Source organism: Muscardinus avellanarius, assembly GCF_963383645.1.
Source record: "Muscardinus avellanarius genome assembly, chromosome: 13".
Lineage (NCBI taxonomy): Eukaryota > Metazoa > Chordata > Mammalia > Rodentia > Gliridae > Muscardinus > Muscardinus avellanarius.
In genome coordinates, this window is record NC_137799.1 from 3,283,828 (window position 1) to 3,303,802 (window position 19,975).

Here is a 19,975-nt window from a genome sequence, read left to right on the forward strand (position 1 = left end):
AGCCTGGCGCCTTGGAAGTCTTGGCCCCGTCCTTGGCTCTTTTGAGCTCAGGGTTCTTTTATTTGCACTATGTCATAGTAATGCCACTTCTTAGGGTCATTTTTACTTGGAGGAAGTCTCGCCCAGCCAGACACATGGCACAGAGCCCGTGCGGGCTGGAGTTTTAGACTGCACGGGAGGACAGGTGTTCACAGACTCCTGACCCCTGGCTGAGCGCAGCTGGTGGGGCGTCATGTCCCGCGCTTGTCACGCACGTCAGCTGGGCCTGGGGGACGGTTTCCTGTCATGACTGGTTGGAGGTATATAGGGCCTCCGGGAGCCGCAGGACCTCTCCCAGCTGGCTGGGCTGGGCTCCAGTGTTCCCTGGGTGGCAGCTGCTGGCCCGGAGGTTGGGAAGGGGTGTATGTGGCGCCCACTCTGCTGAGCACAGCACCCGTGCCTGGGTTATACTCTGCTTCTCGTGTCTCCGCAGCCATCTCCAGGGGAGGGGAAGGATGACTTGGAGGGCGAGTTCACAGAAGAAACCATCAAGAACATTGACGAGATCTACTACGACCCTTACTACGACCCCGACTCCAACGGCTCCCCATCGGAGATCGGGCCGGGCATGCCGGCGAACCAGGACACCATCTTCGAAGGGGTGAGAGGCCCGGGCTCCTGTTCCGCATGGGGGCTGTGGAGGCTGGTGGGGCCAGGCACAGCCCTCCTGGAGCTGTGGGCGGCAAGAGCGTCTCAAGCTATCCCTACAATTCCTCTGGGGTGCTCGGATTCCAATTATGAATACTTTGCATGCCACTGCATAACTGTGTCTAGCGTGCACATGGTCCTCTGGTCCATCTGATCATTCATTGGTAAATGTGTGCGCAGATCACTCCTGCCTCTGTTGTCCCCATGCTTCCTGGCTTGGGGGGGGCATGTCCCACTGCAAGGAGCACCCTTGCTATTGCGGGGTCACATGGGGTTTGGAATCGGGACTTTCCCTTTTCCCTCTCTCTCTCCCTTCCTCTTATCAGCATTTATTACCCCCAGATTGGAGGACCGCGGGGCGAGAAAGGTCAAAAGGGAGAACCGGCGACCATCGAGCCGGTAAGGACGTTTTCTTTTGGGGTATCTGCTGCACAGGGTGACGCCGGATCTGTGGATCCCCAACATCTCTGCTCCGGCTCATACAGGCGCGGGGCCGCCGCCCTTGCAGATTTTGCATCTGACTGGGTGGGGATGATTCAGAGCCTGGCTGGCGCTCAGCCGTCAGAACTCTGTACTGTAAGGAAGGAAGAGGCTCTGAGCGTCTCGGCGTCAGCTGACCTGGGATGAGGGGCGCTCATAACCTCAGGAAGGAGCGGGTCCCTTCTGAAGGCTGTGGCCAAGGACCAGCAAGCACGAGTTGACCAGTCAACCGCCAGAAGCTGGCGTGCGCGGCCATGGTGGGGGATGGCTGCAAAGGGCCTTTGCCTCTCCTCTTAGGCCACCTTGTGCCGCCATTGTGCTAGATCCATTGAAACGCGATTTGCTTATAGAGCCCTGTCGAGGGAATTAAGTAAAACAGCACTGTGCTGAACTTCCAGTGGAGTAAAACTCGGCTGTGGGGAACAGCGGGATCATGGGTAGGTTAACAAAAGTATGTTGGGAAAGTCTAGCCTTGCTCCATGCCCTCCTGGGCTCTGTGGGGCCCACTCCATACTGGGGCATCCTCGTCCCTTGGGGTACAGTGACCTGGTCAGGAGCCCCAGGATTGACCCTGTGGTTTCAGAGCTGCCTATGTCAGGGAATTGACCCCCTGGAGGGCAGAAAGCTGGGCAGGGCGGGGCCCTGCGGTCTCATTCGTGGGCACAGTGGTGCCGGGAGGAGCGGCTGCCAACGTCCACTCTGCCACGTCATCCAAGTGCCCAAGGGGGCAGGTGTACGTCCTGCAGCACGGCTAGTCACCAGGCTTGGCTGCCTGCCCGGACACACCTTGGCTCCTAGGAATGGAGTTCTAGTGTAGTGGCCTGCTGTCCTCCTGCAGCACGGGGGAATGCTCCTTGGCAACCTTGACGGTCGGTGCTCAGCACACCCCTACCTCCTTCGAAGCTGTCCAAAGCCCCGTGGCCAGGGCAGGCTGGGCACAGCCCACCCCTGGGTGGGATCCCTGGGACAAGGCTCAGGAGAGACTGCTGAGGCATCCTGCTGGCTCTCGGGGGCTCTGCCTTCTCTCCTATCAATGCCTGTGGGGTTAGGAGCTGAGGTCACACATCTTCCCAGACCAGGCCCCCTTTCCAGAGCTCTCTGAGGGTCCAAGGAAAACAGCTGGATGAGGCCAGAGGGTCAGGGCGTGCAGGAGAGAGGGTGCAGAGGTGTGAGGATGGCACCAGCCTCATGTGAAGTCTCGACCCCGAGTCCAGGGCAAGGAGAAGGGCGGCCCTGGGCGGAGCACAGCAGGGATGGGCAGGCGGGCTCACCTGAGCCGTGGTGGGGGCAGGTTCTGGTCTGTCTCCCTGGGGCGCTGACCTGGCCACCGTACCTCCCTATGTGGGCTCAGCCCCAGGCAGACTTGAGCAGCTAATGGGATCCTGGGTGGGGGAGAAGTGGAGGCTCTGTAGGGTCCCCAGGGTGGATGCTGGGCTGACACCTTTGGCTGAGCTTGTGTTCCTTTTTGTGAGTGAGGACCTAGTGTCCGGTCCTGGGACAGGGGAGGGGTGTGGCATGGATCCCCTAGAGAATCCACTCAGGTGGGTGATGGGCAGTGCTGGGCCAGAGGACAGGAAGCAGAGGCGGTCAACACAAAGGTATCTCTCGGAACCCATCTTGTCTTTGCTGGGGGTGGAACGAGCCATCCGCAGACAGTCATGGAAGACCCCCCCACACCCGGTGTTTACCTCCTCCCAACCCTCAGCCCCCCCAGCTTGTCACAGGCCTTTGGCCAGCCCCCTGGAGAGATCATGTCAACAATTGCAGCTTGTCCGATTGGAGTGTGGCCAGACGTGCTAGAGGCCCAGCTGCATATAAACAGACAGTTAGATTCTGGGGGCTGCCCCACCCCTGCCGGCCCTGGGGGGTGGCTCATGTCTCCTCCTCCCCGCACCTGTCCCACGTGAGCCTTGGGAGATGGGACTCACTGTACAGTGAGCCCACAGACTGTCTCCCCAGCCTCCAGACCACTGACAGGGCAGACCGTTTCCCCTAAGGCCCGGCACCCTCTAATTTGCCAGCAAGACCAAGGGCTTCGTAACAGGACGTGGATCCACGTAGCCCAGAGGAGACAGATCTCAGTGCCCGGTGCTCGGTCCACCCTGGGCTTGGGGCTTGGGAAGCCCCAGTTGGAAGCCTCCTCTCCTGTGGGCGCCCCTCAGGGGCGTGGGATTGCCAACTCTGCCTCACTGGCTGTTGTTTAATGGGTAGATGGGCCTCTATGAAGAGTTGTTTTGAGCTTGGCAAAGACTAGGATCTTTTATTTTTTGTGTTTTTAAATTATATGTATTTAAAGAGACAAGAGAATACGATATTCTGATGCCATTCTCTTGATGCACATATCCACAGCGAAGTCATTATGACAGGGAGGGAATTAGCTTTCCGCCGCCATTTTTTCTCCTTTGTTTTGGGTGTGTGCACACACGTGTGTGAAGAGTAGCTGAAGCTGACTGCCGAGCCCCCAAGCACACTGTCTAGTATTTGCTATCGTGCAGCCTTCTCCCAGAGCTCCTTGTCTCTGGTGGATTTCCGGGCTGGCAGTGGGATGGGCAGCGATGCAGATGAGGGCTGGCAGGCCCAGGAGCGCCCCAGGGTGGGGGCCTGGGAAAGCTCAGGCCTCCCTCGCTAGGCTCCTGGGTCCCGCCGTTTCTGGCTTGCTTTCCATGCCGACCCAGAAGGATCTGGGGTTGGCCTCTCGTGAGATCCCGCCTGGCCTTCTTCCCTGGACAACGGCGTGTGTGTCTGGGAAGGCAGCTGCGGTCCCCCAGGGCTGCTGTGGCCAGCGGTTTCTCACTTAATCCCCACTCGGTTTTGGATGCCTGCCTGGGTTAGACAGGAAATGGGGAAGCTGAGCTCAGGAAGCCCATTTGGACGAGCTCTCTGTGTACAGCGCATGCACAAATATTTCTCCGAGCGTGCATCTGTGTAAATATCTTCCCAGCCCCAGAGGAGCCCGGGTGGGCAGGATGGAGGAGGCTTGGGGGCTCTGCAGCCTCCTGGCTATAGTCTTCCCAGCCCCCAGACTGGGACCCACACGTGTGCTGACCAGCTGCTGGCCGGGACAGTCCTTTCACTTGTCAGTGACAAGCCAAGATTTGACAAGAAGGCCACTCACCTTCAGAGACATCCAGGGCCCGGAGGACTGGTCATCTCCACCGACAGTGGCCCCCGTTTCCTTTGGTCTGCAGGAACAGGAGATGGGGTCTACCAGGCCAAGGCTGGTGGCCTCTTACCCAGTCCCTGCCATCCGGAGAATTGACATGGAGAGGGAAAATTGAGGGCATGTCCTGGGCTCCTGTGCACGGCTGACCACGTGGCATGTGCGGCCTGCCTGGCAGGGTCCCACAGAGTGCACAGGTCCTGGGACTCCAGGGACCAGAGCCCTGCTCAGTGTAGAGATCCCGTCTAGTGGAGACCCTTCCCTCCTGGGAAAGGAGAGCTCTGCCTTAGAGCCCCCCCACCCTCAGTCAGAAATGAAAAGAGAAGCCTGGAAGGGGGACCCCAAAAACATGGGCCCCACAGCAGGAAGCTCCTAGCCAGGGCTCACCAGAGTGGGCAGGTGCCTGCCCTGTCTGGGTGTAGTGAGGAGAGTGGAGGGCGAGGCTGAACCAAACCACTGCTGGGTGCCTGGGAGGAAGACAGCATTTCCCACCTGCAGGGAGGAGGGCGGGACACTTCTCCAGGCAGGCGCCTGATGCTTTTCTCCCTGTGTCCCTGAGGCCACCTGGGCCCCCGGGCCCTGGGGTCCCTTCCTCCTGTGGGAGGCTGTGGCTCCGTGGCCTGCCGGGGCGTCCTTGGGCAGACAGCAGGCAGGAGGCGGGGGGGGGGGGTGGCACAGGTCCTCCCCTCATCCAGGCTTCTCGGGGTCCATCTCTTAGAGCCCCCAACCGTTGGCCAGGACTTGTTGTGTCTTGAACTCGAGGGCAGTTTTGAGGTCCCTACTGCAGACACAGCCACCCGTGAGCCCCGGGAAGATGGGAGCTGACCCCCGGGTGGGCCTTCTTTCTGCCAGCTCGGGCGTGCCCAGCCCTGGGGTTCGGGCCGTGGTCTGACTCACCCTCTCTGTCTCCGCAGGGCATGCTCATCGAGGGGCCGCCTGGTCCCGAAGGCCCTGCTGTGAGTGTCGGGTTTTGTTTTCCTGTGACTTGTGGGAGATGCTCTGCAGGGGTGGGGGTGACACCCATTAAACCCCTTGGCTGGAAAAGTAGACGGCATTTGCCACTTTTGCAGACGCTGCACCTCCCTGGCCTTCTGATGTTGGGCTTGGCTGGACGGGACGGACCTGGAATAGGGCCACATCTCCAATGCTGTGCTGATTGTGTTTTTAATTCTAGGGTCTTCCCGGACCTCCAGGAACCACGGGTCCCACTGGCCAAGCAGGTGACCCTGGAGAAAGGGTAAGGGGCTGGCTTGGTTTCTTGATGCCATCTCTGTGCCTGGGGCTGGCGGGGCATCCCTTCCTAGCCTTGTCTGCCGTCCCTCTTCCTTCATCGTGGAGATAACAATGGGCACCTTGACTCCTCCAAATCATCCCTCTCCCCAGCTATATCTGAGGCTACCCCTTAGATGCTTATGGAGCCTGCTATTGGCTAGCCCAGACTTGGGCAGGAGGTACTAGAAGCATGAGGCCCAGCCTGGGCCTGGCTGACTGGGGACAGCCAGGGGCCAGCTCCGGCAGTGGCCCTGTGTCTCTGTGCCTTGGAAGCCAGGCCTCAGGCCCGGAGGCTTGTTCCAGGGGACTTTGCCTCCTATCCAGCAGGAGGGACAGGGTCCAGTGGGGCCTGTGGGTTCCTGCTGACCCCTGGTGGTGCCTTGGAGTACTGCAGCCTCATGGGCTCTACTGGGCTGTCTTCTTGTTTTTCCTGCTAATGATTAGAGTTGGATTGAGAACTACTAACAGGATGGCTGAGCTGGAAGCAGGAAATAAAGGGTGTATGGGGTGATGAGCAGGGGGCTTGGCACACTGTCCTGCACAGGGAGGACCTCCTGGGTGTTTGGGCAGGAGGGTCACACCTGGATCTGGTCACATGGATAGATGGCATGAGATAAACCAGTTCCAGGACCTCTCTGAAGGCAACTCCATGGGGCCGCATTTGGGAGTGCCTGAGGGGGCAGGGAGAGGTGGTGAGGGATGCCCCTGGGCAGCTGCCAGCAGCAGCAGCGGAAGTGGCTTTGTGAGGTGTCTCATCTCTGCCACACCCTCTCTGTGCACACAAAGATGCCGCAGGTCCTTAGGAAAATCCCATTAGACTCCAGGGATTCCATTAGATCCAAGGATTTCCTCCTCCTCCTCCTCCTCCCCTCCTCCTCCTCCTCCCCTCCCTCCTCCTCCTCCTCTTCCTCCTCCTCCTCTTCCTCCTCCTCCTCCTCCTCCTCCACCTTCTTTGCAGCAACCCAGGGGCATTTTTTGTAGAACCCAGGGGCATTCTACCTCCGAGCTATGCCCCCAGCCCTATTTTTTATTCTTTATTTTGAAACAGGGTCTCACTGAGTTGCAAAGGGCCTCACTAAGTAGCTGAGGCTGGCCATGAACCTGAGATTCTCCTGTCTCAGCCTCCCAAATACTGGGATTACAAATGTGCGCCACCACGCCCAGCTTTTTTTTTTTTTTATGGTGCTAGGAATTGACCCCAGGGCATTCTACCTTCAAGGTATACCCTCAACCCTATTTATTTTTTTAAATTTGGAGACAGAGTCTCGCCAGGGTGTGGAGAGCCTTGCTAAGTTGCTGAGGCTGACTTCAAACCTGTGATCCTCCTGTCTCAGCCTCCTCTGTACTGGGATTGGAGGCATGTCCCACCACACCCAGCTGGCCCCCGTCTTTTCTTAGCCCTGGTGTCTTATCTCCCTACCTGGTGTAGGTGTGGTGCAGGGGGCCCCTCAAAGCTGACCAGGTAACAGGGAGGGCTACGGGCTGGCCTGACTTTGTCTTTAGCCTGGTGGCTGGGGCTGCGTGATGTCCCCCGACCATCTCAGCCCACTGCAGTGAACGCTCAGTGTCTGATGGCAGCAGTGTAACCATGTTGGCTTGTGTCCAGTGTCATGAGAAACACATTGGTGACTCTGGGATGTAGCCTCAGCCTCCAGCTTAGGGGACCACTCTTCATGTCAGCGCTTGGCAAAGTTTGCCGGCAGTTTTTCCAGCGAGCGTGAACGCAGCCTCAGATTACAGATCGTACACGGGCCTCATGATGGATCTGAATGTTTGGCACGATTCGCTGGGCGGGGAGCCTTCTTTCCTTTCCCCTCCAAAACATCTCCCTTTCCCAGGGCTTTGAGGTTATCCCGACTTTCACATTTGTGAAATCGTTCTGGTTGTAGAGGAAGTGCTCTATTCCAAGAGGAAGATTGCTTTCACAGCTGTGGGGAGGCATGTTCACCTCCACAGCCGAGGAAGAGCAGGAGGAGGAGCGTAGAGACCAGGGTCTTTGGGGATGACAGCAGCGGGTCAGGGTGCCTTTGGGGTGCCCTCTATGGCATCGATCCCAGTGAGCCGTCCTCGGTCTTGTCTTCCATTCTGTAGCCAAGCGCAGAGCTGGCGGGGCCCGATGGACGATGGTCACCTCGCTGGCCATCCTGGGCGCGCTGGGCCTGGGAGCCTGGAGTTCTATTTCCTGTTCAGCCCACTGTCACACCTCTCCCTTCTCCGAGCTGGAATTTCTAGAACATTCCCACCAGGGGCCCCGCACTACCCTGCTTGCCCAGCCTGTATCTTGGGTAGGCTGTGCCTTCTACTTGATGCGTCCAGCTCCATCCCCGTCACACTCTGACAGCTTTCTTCCCTTCTGGCCCGCAGGGTCCCCCTGGGCGCCCAGGCCTCCCCGGGGCTGATGGCCTGCCTGGCCCTCCAGGGACCATGCTCATGTTGCCAGTAAGTAGCCCTACCATGGGGGTTGCAGCGGGGACTGGCGGGTCCTGGGAGGGAGAGGGTGCAGAGTGCTGCATGGCTCGGCCTGGAGGGGAGGTTGGGTCTGTCCAGCCCTAACATGGGCTTGGCCTCTCGGGTCAAACTGCTGACTGGTGCAGAGACAGGGACTGTTTCTCTGGGGTGGGGCACCTGGTGCATTTCTCTGCTCCCTTCAAGTCCTCAGCTCCCCGAGGGACCAGCCAGCAGGTGAGCAGGAGCCTGTTTCCCACTAGTGTAGAGATTTAAGCCTAATGACATGCCAACCTGAAGGACAGGCCTGTATTCCCGGTGTCCGACGAGCGAGTGGGCATAGACCTCAGGCCTTGGGTCCACAGTTGGAACCCTGGGGCTCAGACAGTGGCTCAGAGCCAGCAGGCCTTGCTGATTTCCTGGGCACACATGCCCTGGCGGCTGGAACGTACCACTACTGCCAGCTTTGGGGTCTCTCAGTGCAAGGGGACCATAGAGGGAAGGGCTATGAGCCCAGACTCCTATTTAACTGTTAGAGACAAGCTGGGGGTCCTGGGAGATGCTCAGGGTGTGGTGTGGGCAGGTGAAACCTCCCCAGGCTGCAGTGTGGCTAGGCATGGCGGAGTGTCCTGGCCGGATGAGCCTCCTCTGTTAGCCCCCTCGCTGCCCATCAGCCCGTAATGTACTGGGCCCTCGGTATGGGCTCCTCTGGAGGAGGAGGAGGAGGAGGAGGAGGAGGAGGAGGAGGAGGAGGAGGAGGAGGAGGAGGAGGAGGAGAATTTCACAGATTCCCCTCCCCAGGGTGAATGTTGAAAAACCTGATGCTGGTTCTCAGGCTCTTCCCCTTGGGTGTCTGGGTAAAAACCCTCTGCACTTAGCCCCCAATGCATGCCACACCAGGGATCCTGAGTGTAGAGCTGGCGTGCCCTCCCCAGGCCTCCTGGGCAGCCACGTTCATTCAGCTGCATACGTTCATTCTTTGCAGCAAGCCGGGGCTGTGGGATCCCAGGGCGAGAAGCCATGGAGGCCGGAAAGGGCTTGGTGGGCCCAGGGGCTCTGGGGCATCCCCAGGGCTGAAATGGACACAGGAGGCAGGGCAGCCCCAGCCAGGAGCAGAGCCGTGTGTGTGTGTGGAGGGTCTGGAAGAAGCCAGACGGGCACACCTTGGCCTGGGTCTAGAGTGGGCACCGCACCAGGTCACCCCACGACCCCTTGTCTTACTTCTGCAGTTCCGGTTTGGCGGCGGCGGTGATGCGGGCTCGAAAGGCCCCATGGTCTCAGCCCAAGAGTCCCAGGCCCAGGCCATTCTCCAGCAGGCCCGGGTGAGTAACACTGGGTCCCTGAGCCTGGAGCCCCGGGAGGGTCTGCTCCCCCGAGTTCAGCCGGGTCTCTGTGAGCACGGAGAGTTTGGGGAGTTTTCTCAGGCCCCTGGCTGAGGATTCTCATCTGACTCAGTGGGCCCATTTCCAGGCTGCAGATACCTGGCTCAGTGCCAGGTCCTCCGTGGAATCTGGGATGGCTCCAGGGAGGGTGCTCGGGCAGCTGCCTTGGGCTCCCCGGGCTGGGGCTGCTCAAGCGAGGAAACTCAGGGGAGAGCCCGTGGGCCCGATGCCCTTCGCGCTGGGCCTGGGGTCCCAAGGAGCACAGTCCACGGAGGAGTCTCTGTTCATCAGGAATTAGCTAACTGATGACCTGCCTCTTTAATGAGTTTGGGGCTGGAATATCATTGCTGATTTCCCTGGGGTAGGAGGCCCGGGGTGGCCTCTTCAGTGCTGTGTGGTAAGGACCCTGCCACGGGGTCCCTTGTTTGCCGACTATTTATGTGGCTCAGAGCAGCTCAGAGCAGATGTTAATGACCAGCGCGTGCGCGGGTAATTACAGGACAGTTTAAGTATCGAGCAGTTACAATGGAACAAATTGGCGAATCATGCGGCTCCGTGCCCGACGAACCCGCCACCTGAGGCTGATTCATTGACTCGGGCCGCCTGGCCGGCCTGCTAATCTGAGCATGTTTTAATTGAAGCCAAGTGGGTGATGGGCTTACCAGGAGATTTTATAATGCAAAAAAAATTTTTTTCTCCAAAATTAAAATGGCACAGAGCGGGAGGGGAGGGAGTCACGCAGTCCCTCCACATGGCTCTTTGGGAAAGCGGGTGGAACCGCACGCTGGCAGGCGGGGCCCTCAACCAGAGGGGGTCAGGGGGGGGTAGAGAGCTCAGGTGTTTTAGTTAGCTTTTTCATTGCTGTCACAAAATACTCCACCAGCACAACTTAGAGGAAGGAAGGTTCACCTGGGGCTCGCGGTTCCAGAGGTCGGTCCGTGGTCAGCTGGCTCGTGGCTCCGGACGCTCTGCAGCAGGGCCCCGGGATGGTAGGGGAGAAAGGCCGCCCACAACCCAAAGGCATCCAGAAGCAGAAAGAACAAGAGGAGGGGACTAAGGAAATAAATAATCCCCAGACCACACCCCAGGTCCCTGGCTATGCCCTACCTCTGAAACTACCTGTTTTGGGTACCATCCTTGTGACACACGAGCTGTTTGGAAGGGCATTCTAAACCCAAACCGTAGTACTGGGGTAGCCGAGGTTCCCAGCTCGCCCAAATGGCCCTCTAGTTGTTTGAGAGCGTTTGACGTACCAGTCTTGGGAAATAAAGTACTCTGTCCTCACCTAAGCCCACCGTGGAAGATATCTTCCTCTGGCCCAGCGTGGAGAGGGAGCTGTTTTCAAATGCAGCCTGTGGGACAAGGGGCTGAGAGCAGGGCCCAAGCCTCTAGGGCTGGGGGGCAGGGGGAGTGGAGGGAGGAGGAGGTGAGCATATCCATGGGGGTAGGGGCACGGGGGGAGCCCAGAGGAGCAAGGCCGGTGGCTCCTGCAGGGTCCTGTGACTTTCTCTGCCAGAGCCTGTCTTTTCCTGTCCTCTCCACCCTGCCCCCATCACTTGCTGGGCCTGGCAAACCAGGTGATGGCTGCCCTTGGCATGTTCTTACTGTGACCCCTTTTCTATTACAGTTGGCGTTGAGGGGCCCAGCTGGTCCGATGGGTCTTACGGGGAGACCGGGCCCCATGGTGAGTGGCTTGTGGGGCTGGGGTCTGGGCGCTGCACTGCGGCTGGGCCCCTGCCTGTGTGCAGTGGGGAGCAGTGGGCAGCTGTGTGTGGCAGACTGGCCTCCCTCCAGCTTGTCCCCAGCAGAGATGGACAAGTGGCCTCTTGGTGCTGCTCTGGTCCCTTGTGGGGGTCGGATGGATGGCTGTAGCTCCTGGTGGCTCGCAGAACTGAGAGATCCCTGGAAACAGTCCCCACCCCGTACTGAGCGGAGCCCGGGGGAGCTTGTGTTTGTAACACCAAGCCCCGCCACAGCGCATGCGCTTGCCCTGTTCACCACAAGGATATTCAGCGGCGGGCAGAGCGGCTCCTTTGAGGGACAAGGCCCACTGGGCCAGGGGCTGGGAACATCCCAGAGGCCAAGGCCACTGCACCTGCGCTGGCTGCGACTGCCTCGGGAACAGGGCCTGAGCCTCTGTCTTCTGGGCCCATTTCCTCCTCCTCCTCCTCCTCCAATGACTCTGACTCTTCCTCCTCTTCTTCCGACTCCTCCTCCACAGCGCTGTCCCAGAGTCTGATCTTGGTATGGTACAAACTACAGAATTTGTAGCCCTGTCCTGCTCGGCTCCGGGAGCCTCAGCATGGCCCTCTTTTGGGGCCTTCAGCAAGAGATGAGCCAGCCCGTGTCCAGGGATACCTGGGGACTAGTGCAGTATGGGCGCAGCTGCTGGCTCTGGGCCTCTGGGTACACAAGTTTTTGAGCCACCACCGGGGTCCCCAGCTGACCTCATGTTTGTGTTGGATCTGGGCTCAGTCCGTCTACCCAGGGCTGGCTCAGACTGGCCTCCCACACCCCTGGCTCTTGCCTTGAACTGGCCTGCGAGGTGTGTGCACACCGCCCCAAGCTGTGAACACCCTCAGGTGGAAGCTCTCCATAAGCCACGTGGCTCTTATGAGCCCACCATCTGCAATTTAGCTTGACATCAGGAAAAGATCAGAGCTGCTGTGTGCATCTGCCTCCTGATAAGTTACCGGGGCCTCCAAGGCGGGCAGGCTGGGCTGTTGGCGGCTGCATGCCCGCCACTCGAGGAGGCCCGCTCTGCACGGACTCTGGGTTCTGCCCTCCCCCTCTCCTGGCCCCTCTAACAGCCTCGGCCGGTCCTGTATCCCTCATTGGAGTGCCTGCTAATCCAGAACTTTCTCCCTAGGGTCCCCCTGGGAGCGGAGGTTTGAAGGGTGAGCCGGGAGACATGGGGCCTCAGGTACGTGGAAGTTGTCTCTGCTGGGGGGAGGGTCCTGTTTGCAGGTGGCGGAGGGCCGCTAGAATAGCCGTGTTCATTGCTGCATTTCTTCAAGAAAATGGGCAAGGGTTATTGTCTCTTGATGCAGAAAAAACAGGAGTAACTGACTTCTGTCTCTGGCCCTTGAGTCTGTACCCTGTCCCTGCATGGCCCGTCTGGTGGCAGGTGGGACAGCAATCCTTGGGCTGGACAGACAAGCACAGGACAAGGCTGTGCTCTTCCCACTGGAGAAGATGGACGCACATTGACCCTTTGTCTTCTTGCTCCTGGCAGGGTCCCCGAGGTGTGCAGGGTCCCCCTGGCCCGGCGGGGAAACCTGGAAGACGGGTGAGTGTTTGGGTGCAGCAGCTCCGTCACTGGCGGAGCCCAGCTCTGCAGCGGGACTGCCCCCTCGGTGCCTCGACGTGCAGCCAGGCTGCGGGACAGGTGGCGCCCTCTTTGAAGGCCGAGCGCCTCGCCAGGCTGCATCTGAGCTGCTGCTCAGAAAGGGCGCTGTGTGCTGGGGGGGGGAGACAGCTCACCATTCTGCCCCCTCTGTCCCGAGCACATTCATTTACTTTGATAAGCATTGTACATGAGGCCGTTTCCCAGGCCAGGCAGTGGGGTGGAAGAGATGGCTTTTTCCGTGGGTGTTGTCCAGGGCCTTGTATCTTTGGGGCAGCCACTTTGCTCTAAAAATGGCCCCAACGTGGGAGACACCTGATCGGGCGTCTTCGAAGCTCGCCACCTTTGCTCACCTCCTGGGATTTTCTGTCGGGAATGCTATCATCTGGATGGAATTAGTTTGTCTGCAACACCATGCCTACGGAAAGAGGCCACAGGCTTACAAATCGACTAGCACCGTCCAGGCGAGCCAGGGAAATCCTAATTAACCTCCTCGCGCTCCAGCAAACAGGCCTGTACGTCAGGGCGCTCTGCCTGTGCGAGAGGAGTCTGTGCTGCAGAGCGGCGTTTGGGCACCGCCCCTCCACGGCGTGGCCGCCCGAGCGCCCATGTGCGTGTCAGCTCCCCAGACTCAAGGCAGATGTGGGCCATGCCTGGCAGTTATGGACCCACCTGAGTTGCGAGTAGGAAGCAAGACACCAGCTGAGTTTCCCCTGTCACGTCCAGGCCCCAAGCCCGAGCGTCTGGGGAGCAAGCAGGCCTGAGGCAGGCGGCGGGATCACGTCATCCCAAACTCCGCCTGCTCAGGAATTCTGTGCTTCTCCACCGACGACTGGGCGACGTCTTGGGTCAGACTGAAACGCTTGTTGACTCACTTGACTTCCTTGTGTGTGTCTGCAAACACTGTCACTAGACGTGACAGTGTGCTAGAAGGTTCTTCGTCAGGGTCAAGTATGTGCTGGAGAGGTAGGGACAGGAGAGCTCACCACGGGCCTGGTTGCGACCCAGGCCACCTCAGAGCTGAGTATGCCCATGAGGTTTAAGGAGGCCCGTGCACCCCAAAGTGGCCTGGAGAAGGAAAGAGGGGCCCGGAGAGGAGCTCTGGGCTGGCGGCCGCTCCCGAGTGGGCTGAGGGCCTCCTGAGTCCTCTGCTGCCCCGTCTGTGAGGAATGCCTCCTTGTGACTGTGGAAGCTTCTAGAGCTTTGTGGGCCAGCAGCCTCATGCTGGGAGGTCCCGAGAACTCTTCTGGCAAATTCCCCTCAGCTTCTGAAACTGTTTGGAAATGTGAGGGGGGCTCTGAAGGGCTGTGCGCCTGCCGGACAGGGCGCCCTGTGTGTCTCGGGCCTCTCTGATATTCTCCCCCTTGTGCCCTAATTTCCTGGCTCTCCCCCTGGGGCCGGCCTGGCAGCCTCCTCCTGGGGTCAGTTGGGGGTCCCTCGCCGCCTCCTCCTTGGTTTCCCTGGTGCTGCCCCCACTGGCTCTTGCACTTGAGACCCCAAGCTGCTGCCGTCCAGATGTTCTGTCTGATTGGCCGTGTGCTGACGGGGTGCCCAGGACATAGACAAGAGGGTGCCGCGGAGCCAGGCGCCCCTGTGCGCAGGCGGCTGGTGTTCCTCATTAGGGAGCAAGGTTCAGAATTTAACAAGGCCAGTCGCTGTCCACGCTGTGGGCCTCTCCTGGTGGAGATTGTGGGGCTAATCAAGTGGACCCTGAAGGTCCAGGCCCTGCCCTCCTGCGCCATGGCCGGCCAGGCGGACACTGTGGGCTTGTCTGTGGCCGTTCCTGGAGTGGCCAGCAGGGCCAGGTGGCCGTGCCTCTGGGATCCTCTGTGGTCTGAGTGAGACTTGTCCCCCCTGAGCCTCGGCTTCCTTAGTCAGATGGACTCACTCAGAGCCTCTGTCTCCCCGGAAGGCTGTGGTCTCCAGCTTGCATTCCGAGCGGTAGGAAGGACTCTGGCCACGAGCTGGGGTCGGCCAGCAGTGCCCCCACCTGAGCCCCAGACTGGCCAAGCCCCTGAGGCTCTCCTCCAGTGGGCTCTGGCACACCGTGCCTCCTCCTCCAACCCAGAGGGCAAGGGGGCACTGTGGCCTTCAGTGGTTAGGACGGTGGGGCTCAGCAGACAGGCACCCCCTTTTCAGTCGTTGGGTATGCTCATGGCACGGCCCAGGCCTGCCAGGTCTGGGTCCTCTGGCCAGCATGGCCATCTGGGGCTGGGGCCCGTGCCCGCGTGCCTTCAGTGGCCCCTCAGTTGACTTATAGGGAGCTCTGATGCAGAGGACTGCAGGGCGCCTGCTCCTCTGTACTGACTGTCTGCCTCCTCTGTTCCAGGGTCGGGCCGGGAGTGACGGGGCAAGAGGCATGCCTGGACAGACGGGCCCCAAGGTAGGCTGCCGCGGCTCTCGGGGTGCCCGATCTCGCTGTGGGTGGTGCTGCCTGCACGGGGTGTGCGATGCGTGTGAAGGGGGTGGGAGGCGGTGCCTCACTTGGCTCAGCCCTTCGTGTGTAACTGTGAAGACGTTGGTGGAGGAGTGTCACAACTGTGTTGATGGCTGAGTCTTGCTCTTCCCAAGTGGGCGGTGTGCAGGGACGGGGTGGGTCCCGGCGATGGCCGCCACGTGGGAATGTGCAGGTGGCGAGGTGGCACGCGGGGGGCACGGGTGCCTGCAGGTTGTCAGGGAAACACTGCCTCCCTCCACCGAGAAGCCCACAGTGGGGCCGGCAGCATGTGGAAGGGAAGTGGGCCTGGATCCCCAAGAACTGCGGGGTGAGGCTGCACCTGTTTATTATTAACTGCGGGCTCTGGAGACACAGGACTCCAGAGCTAACAAGATACTGAGGTCTTTGATGACCTGTGGTGGTAGAAGGATGCTCTGGGACGCTCTGTGGTCTGAGTGAGACTTGTCTTATTGAATCTGTCTCAATAGTTTATGATCTTTCAACAACAGAATTACTGAAAGCCTAAAATATTCTACCCTTGACCTCCTCCTACCTGGCTCGCAGTACCAAGGAGGGAGGGTGCCGTGCCTGGGCTCCAGTAGGCGGGGAAGGAGGGCTGGCTCAGGGGCCTGGAGGTCAGCATGGTACCCAGCTGCAGAGAAGGAAAGGTGGGCGGGGTCCCTGCTCTTGTGTGCCCTCCTGCCAGGGAGACTGAGAGCAAACACAGGCAGGCTAATGTTGCAGCAGCCCCTCTGAAGTGCTGTGTGGCTCAGTCCCCGTAGATACCCAGAGCTTCCCAGGGAAAATAGCTGCCCGGCCTTTGCAGCCCCTGCTGGTGTTGGGAGGAGGTAGGCTTGCAGAACCCAGGCAGTAGGCTGTGGTCAGACGGCTGCCAGTGCCACCAGGGCTCAGGGGGCACAGATACATGTGAGACTGCCTGCAGGAGGGTGGCCACCACTGGGTCCAGCTGTGTGGGTGGAATCTGACCAGCTCTCTGTCCTGCTTGCAGGGTGACCGTGGCTTCGACGGCCTGGCCGGGTTGCCGGGAGAGAAGGGCCACCGGGTGAGTGTTTTCTGCGTAGGAGGTCAGTCGGGAGGGTCCTGTGCAGAGCTGGGTTTCAGAGGTGCTTCAGCTCCGCTGAAGATTTCTTATATGGGGTCGGGCGCCCTCTGTTTCAGTCTGGTCACTGGGCAAAGCTCAGAGGGTCAGTGAATGGAACCGAGCCCCAAGGCTTTGTGGATGGAGATTCAGCTGAAAGAAAGTCGGTTCTGTGTGCAGACTGTAATGAGGATATGGCCAGGCCCCTGACTTGGGGGCGTCAAGGGGACAGAGGAGAGCGCCTCTCCTTCCACAATTCACTTTCTGTTTAACTGAGTCTTTACATCCCTGGGAAATCCATTCCAAGCCACCATTTCAAGAGCTGCCACAGAGGACCTTGCAGCACGGAAGCAGTGGCCCGGAGGGTGGGCATCTCAAGGGGCCGTCCCGTTATAGAGGGCTGGTCACTGCCCCTCCACCTGCCGCGGCTTCTCACTCTGTTGGGGAGAATCCGATGTGACGGCTCTCTCTGGCTGATCACACCTTCTCTCCCTGACCTGCTTTCTTTGAAACAAATTTCTTTGATGCTTCTTTTCGATTATGGCACATTTGGGTCATACAGGCACAGGTGTATGCTTACACACACACAGGCGCATACACAGACACACACGGGCACAGCGCATACACAGACACACACAGGCCCAGGCACATACACGCATAGGTGGCATACATATGCACACACACAGACACGCCTGCGCACACATGACACACATGCATGCACATTCACACGCAACACACGCATGTACACATGGGGCATGCATAGGCAAGCACACATGTTGGGGCATCGTGCCTGGGAGGTAACCTGTGGCGTTCCTGGTGCAGTGGGGAGTGGCTGCTGGGGTTCCTCAAAGCTACCATGTCCGAGTTCTCCAGTAACCACATGGAAACTGGAGCACAGCCGTGGGGCAGTCCTTGACTCGGTGCTCGTGACTGGTGCGCACGTTTGAGCACCGACTGCATGCAAGGCCTGAAGCCGTGGGGGCAGCAAGTAGACCAACCTGGCCCTCCGGCACTGGCTCTTCCTGTGGGTGCTGTACGGCAGGCCTGCTCACACAGAGCGTTTAGGCTGAGGGTGGCTGGACTGCGCTGTGTCCTGGTGCCCGGGTGTCTGCTGACCCTGCCCGGCCATCTAGGGGAGGCTCTGTGGCCAGGCTAGCCTCCCTCAGTACCTTCCCGCACAGCCAGGCCCGTGGAGGGCTGAGGACTCGCAAGACCAGAATTAGAGAAAAGGAAAGGGGACTGCGACGAGGCGCGTGGGACCTGCTCAGGGGTGGCTAACCTTGATTCTGGTTGACTTCCTAGGGAGACCCTGGCCCATCTGGCCCACCAGGACCCCCAGGAGATGACGGAGAAAGGGTAGGTATCCTGCATGCTCCGCCAGCCCCCAGGGCCTGCAGGAAGTGCCAGCCACAGCGGGGTGGCCACCTGCGTAGGTGTGGAGGGAGGAGCATGGGGAAGGGAAGGGGAGGAGTCTGAGGACAGCCAGGGCCTTGGGAGGTGAGCTGCAGAGCTCGGAATAAAAGCTCATTACATACCTTCACTTACTGCCTCCTTCCTGCTAATGGGGGAGTCCGGGAGAGACTCTCACCTGTGACAGGCCTCAGAAAGAGCACCTCTAATTGCAGGAGGCAGGTGCCCCAGGGCACACGGGAGGGGAGATGCCAGAGGCTTAATGAGCTCAGCATCTCCACTGACCTCATCCAAATGAGGCTGGAGGCTTGCAGGATGCACACATGGGCTTGGGGAGGAGAGAGGGGAAGGGTGGAGGAAATAACTATCTTCTGCCCTGGAGGTGAGGGGGGAGGGGTCGCTGTGAGCATGAGCAGAGGGGAAGGAAGCTGTCCGGGTTTGGAGTTGGGCTTCTCAGCCTGGGGAGGTCTCAGCATCTGCCATGCACGTCCCTGCGGGAGATGGGGGCTAAGCCTTCTCCCTAGACTCAAGGACAGCAGGGCATGTGCGCGACTGAGGGCTTGGAAGCGGCTCCCTCCACGCACCCCAGTCACTCAAGCGATTTCTGCAAGTATGAGGGATATTTGGGGAGCCTTGAGGACCCCGGGAAATGAGGGAGAGGAGAGGTGAGGATTAGAGGAGCTGGCTTTAGCGGCATTTCTGTTCTTACCAGCTTTCAGACTGACCTTGTCAGGGCACCTTCTGTCTGGGCCTCCACAGTCCTCTGTAAGATGAGGAAGGAGAGAGGGATCCTTCTCCATGTGTGTTCCTTTTAACTTTTAGGAAATGTGAGCACACACTCGTGTGCTCGAGTGCATGTGCATGGCTGTGTGTGTTTGTGTATGTATGCGTGCCTTTGTGTGACTGTGTGCATGCACAGGTTGTATGTGTGCACACAACTGTGTACATGGCCATGTACATACTTGTACACGAGCAGGTTGCACGTGCATGGCTATGTATGCATGTGCAGGCTCAGGGTGTGTGCGCACACACGTGTACATAGCTGTGTGCATGTGTGTGTATGTGAGGGGTATGCATGCATCATGATGTATGCATGTGCATGCACAGGACGTGTGTGTGTGTGTGCATGTGTGCTCGTGTGTGGGGAAGGCAGGAGAGAGGGGCGGTGCGTGGTTGGCAGGCAGCTCCGGGTGGGAGAGCGTAGCCTGGAGTGATTTCAGTCTGGAGCCGGGGAAAGCTCTCGTAGCTTTGGCCCTGGGCTGGGCTGTGTAGGGCCCTGGAAGAGACTTTGGGCTCCCTGGGGGCTGGCGGGCACTTGCGATTCCTCCTTGACGCCCTCCTTCCCCAGTTTCTGTCATTCACAAGGTAACGAAGGCTTTTCACTGCACTTGTGTCTGGTGAGCTGTGTGGCTTCTCAGAACCTCACCTTCACCTGCAGCGTCCGTGCACCTGCAGCCCCCGGGGGTGAGGATGTCCCGACTCTCCTGCTGGGACGGGGACCAGTAAATCTGGTGTGTGCTGGAGCACGCCCAGCCAGAGAACCTGCTATATCACTTGGGGAAAACTGTCTGAGTGTCCAGGCCTCACAGCGGGTCCCTAATGCTGCTTTTTTCTCCTCCACAGGGTGACGATGGGGAAGTCGGGCCCAGGGGGCTGCCTGGGGAGCCTGTAAGTCTGCGATGAGCGAGGGTCAGCATGAAAATGGGCTCCACGGGGAGCTTCCCCTGGTCTGGGGCCAACCTGGAGTACAGATCAGAGAGGGCTGGCCTTGAGGACAGGGACAGACCCCAGCATTTCCCTGGGAAAGAAGGAGAACTCTTTGGAGGGGGCAACTCTAGGGAGTACATACCAGCCTCCCCTGCAGGAGGAAGCCGGGCCCTGGAGGGCTGTGGGTGCCCAAGGGTGTCAGTCTGGGAGCCCGGGGGCAGCATGGTGGGCACTCGGGGGGCATCACAGCAGGTGACTAGAGACATCATGGCAGCCATCCAAGGACATCATGGTGGGTGTTCGGGGATGTCACGGTGGCCATCCAGACTGCTGTTACGTTGGGTGCCAGGGCAGTCACAGGGCCTGAGCCAGCCTGGGTGTCCCTGGTTCTGGCTGTTGTACTCTTACACCCTGAAGCCCAGCCCAGGCAGGGGAAAGCTCTTCCTTCAGCTATTTCGTACTTAGCCCCAGAGCGAATTTCCTCAAAGATAAAGGACGTTAATTACTTTTCACTTACCATCGCTCCCAAACCCCTCTCTTCCCGTTGCCC

At 59.5% G+C, this 19,975-nt stretch overlaps 1 protein-coding gene across 2 annotated transcripts in view; it reads left to right on the plus strand.

The window, feature by feature from the left end:
* COL5A1 (collagen type V alpha 1 chain) overlaps nt 1-19,975 on the plus strand; it is a gene marked incomplete at both ends in the record, with an annotated part of 157,856 nt that overhangs the window by 68,956 nt on the left and 68,925 nt on the right. For both annotated transcript variants that reach the window (XM_080709655.1, XM_080709656.1), the window contains 13 exons: nt 473-640; nt 1,030-1,086; nt 5,242-5,283; nt 5,502-5,564; nt 7,964-8,038; nt 9,274-9,366; nt 11,054-11,110; nt 12,296-12,349; nt 12,662-12,715; nt 15,102-15,155; nt 16,219-16,272; nt 17,611-17,664; nt 19,342-19,386. In XM_080709655.1, coding sequence (XP_080565781.1) covers nt 473-640; nt 1,030-1,086; nt 5,242-5,283; nt 5,502-5,564; nt 7,964-8,038; nt 9,274-9,366; nt 11,054-11,110; nt 12,296-12,349; nt 12,662-12,715; nt 15,102-15,155; nt 16,219-16,272; nt 17,611-17,664; nt 19,342-19,386 — 870 coding nt within the window. The remainder of the gene's footprint in view (nt 1-472; nt 641-1,029; nt 1,087-5,241; nt 5,284-5,501; nt 5,565-7,963; nt 8,039-9,273; nt 9,367-11,053; nt 11,111-12,295; nt 12,350-12,661; nt 12,716-15,101; nt 15,156-16,218; nt 16,273-17,610; nt 17,665-19,341; nt 19,387-19,975) is intronic.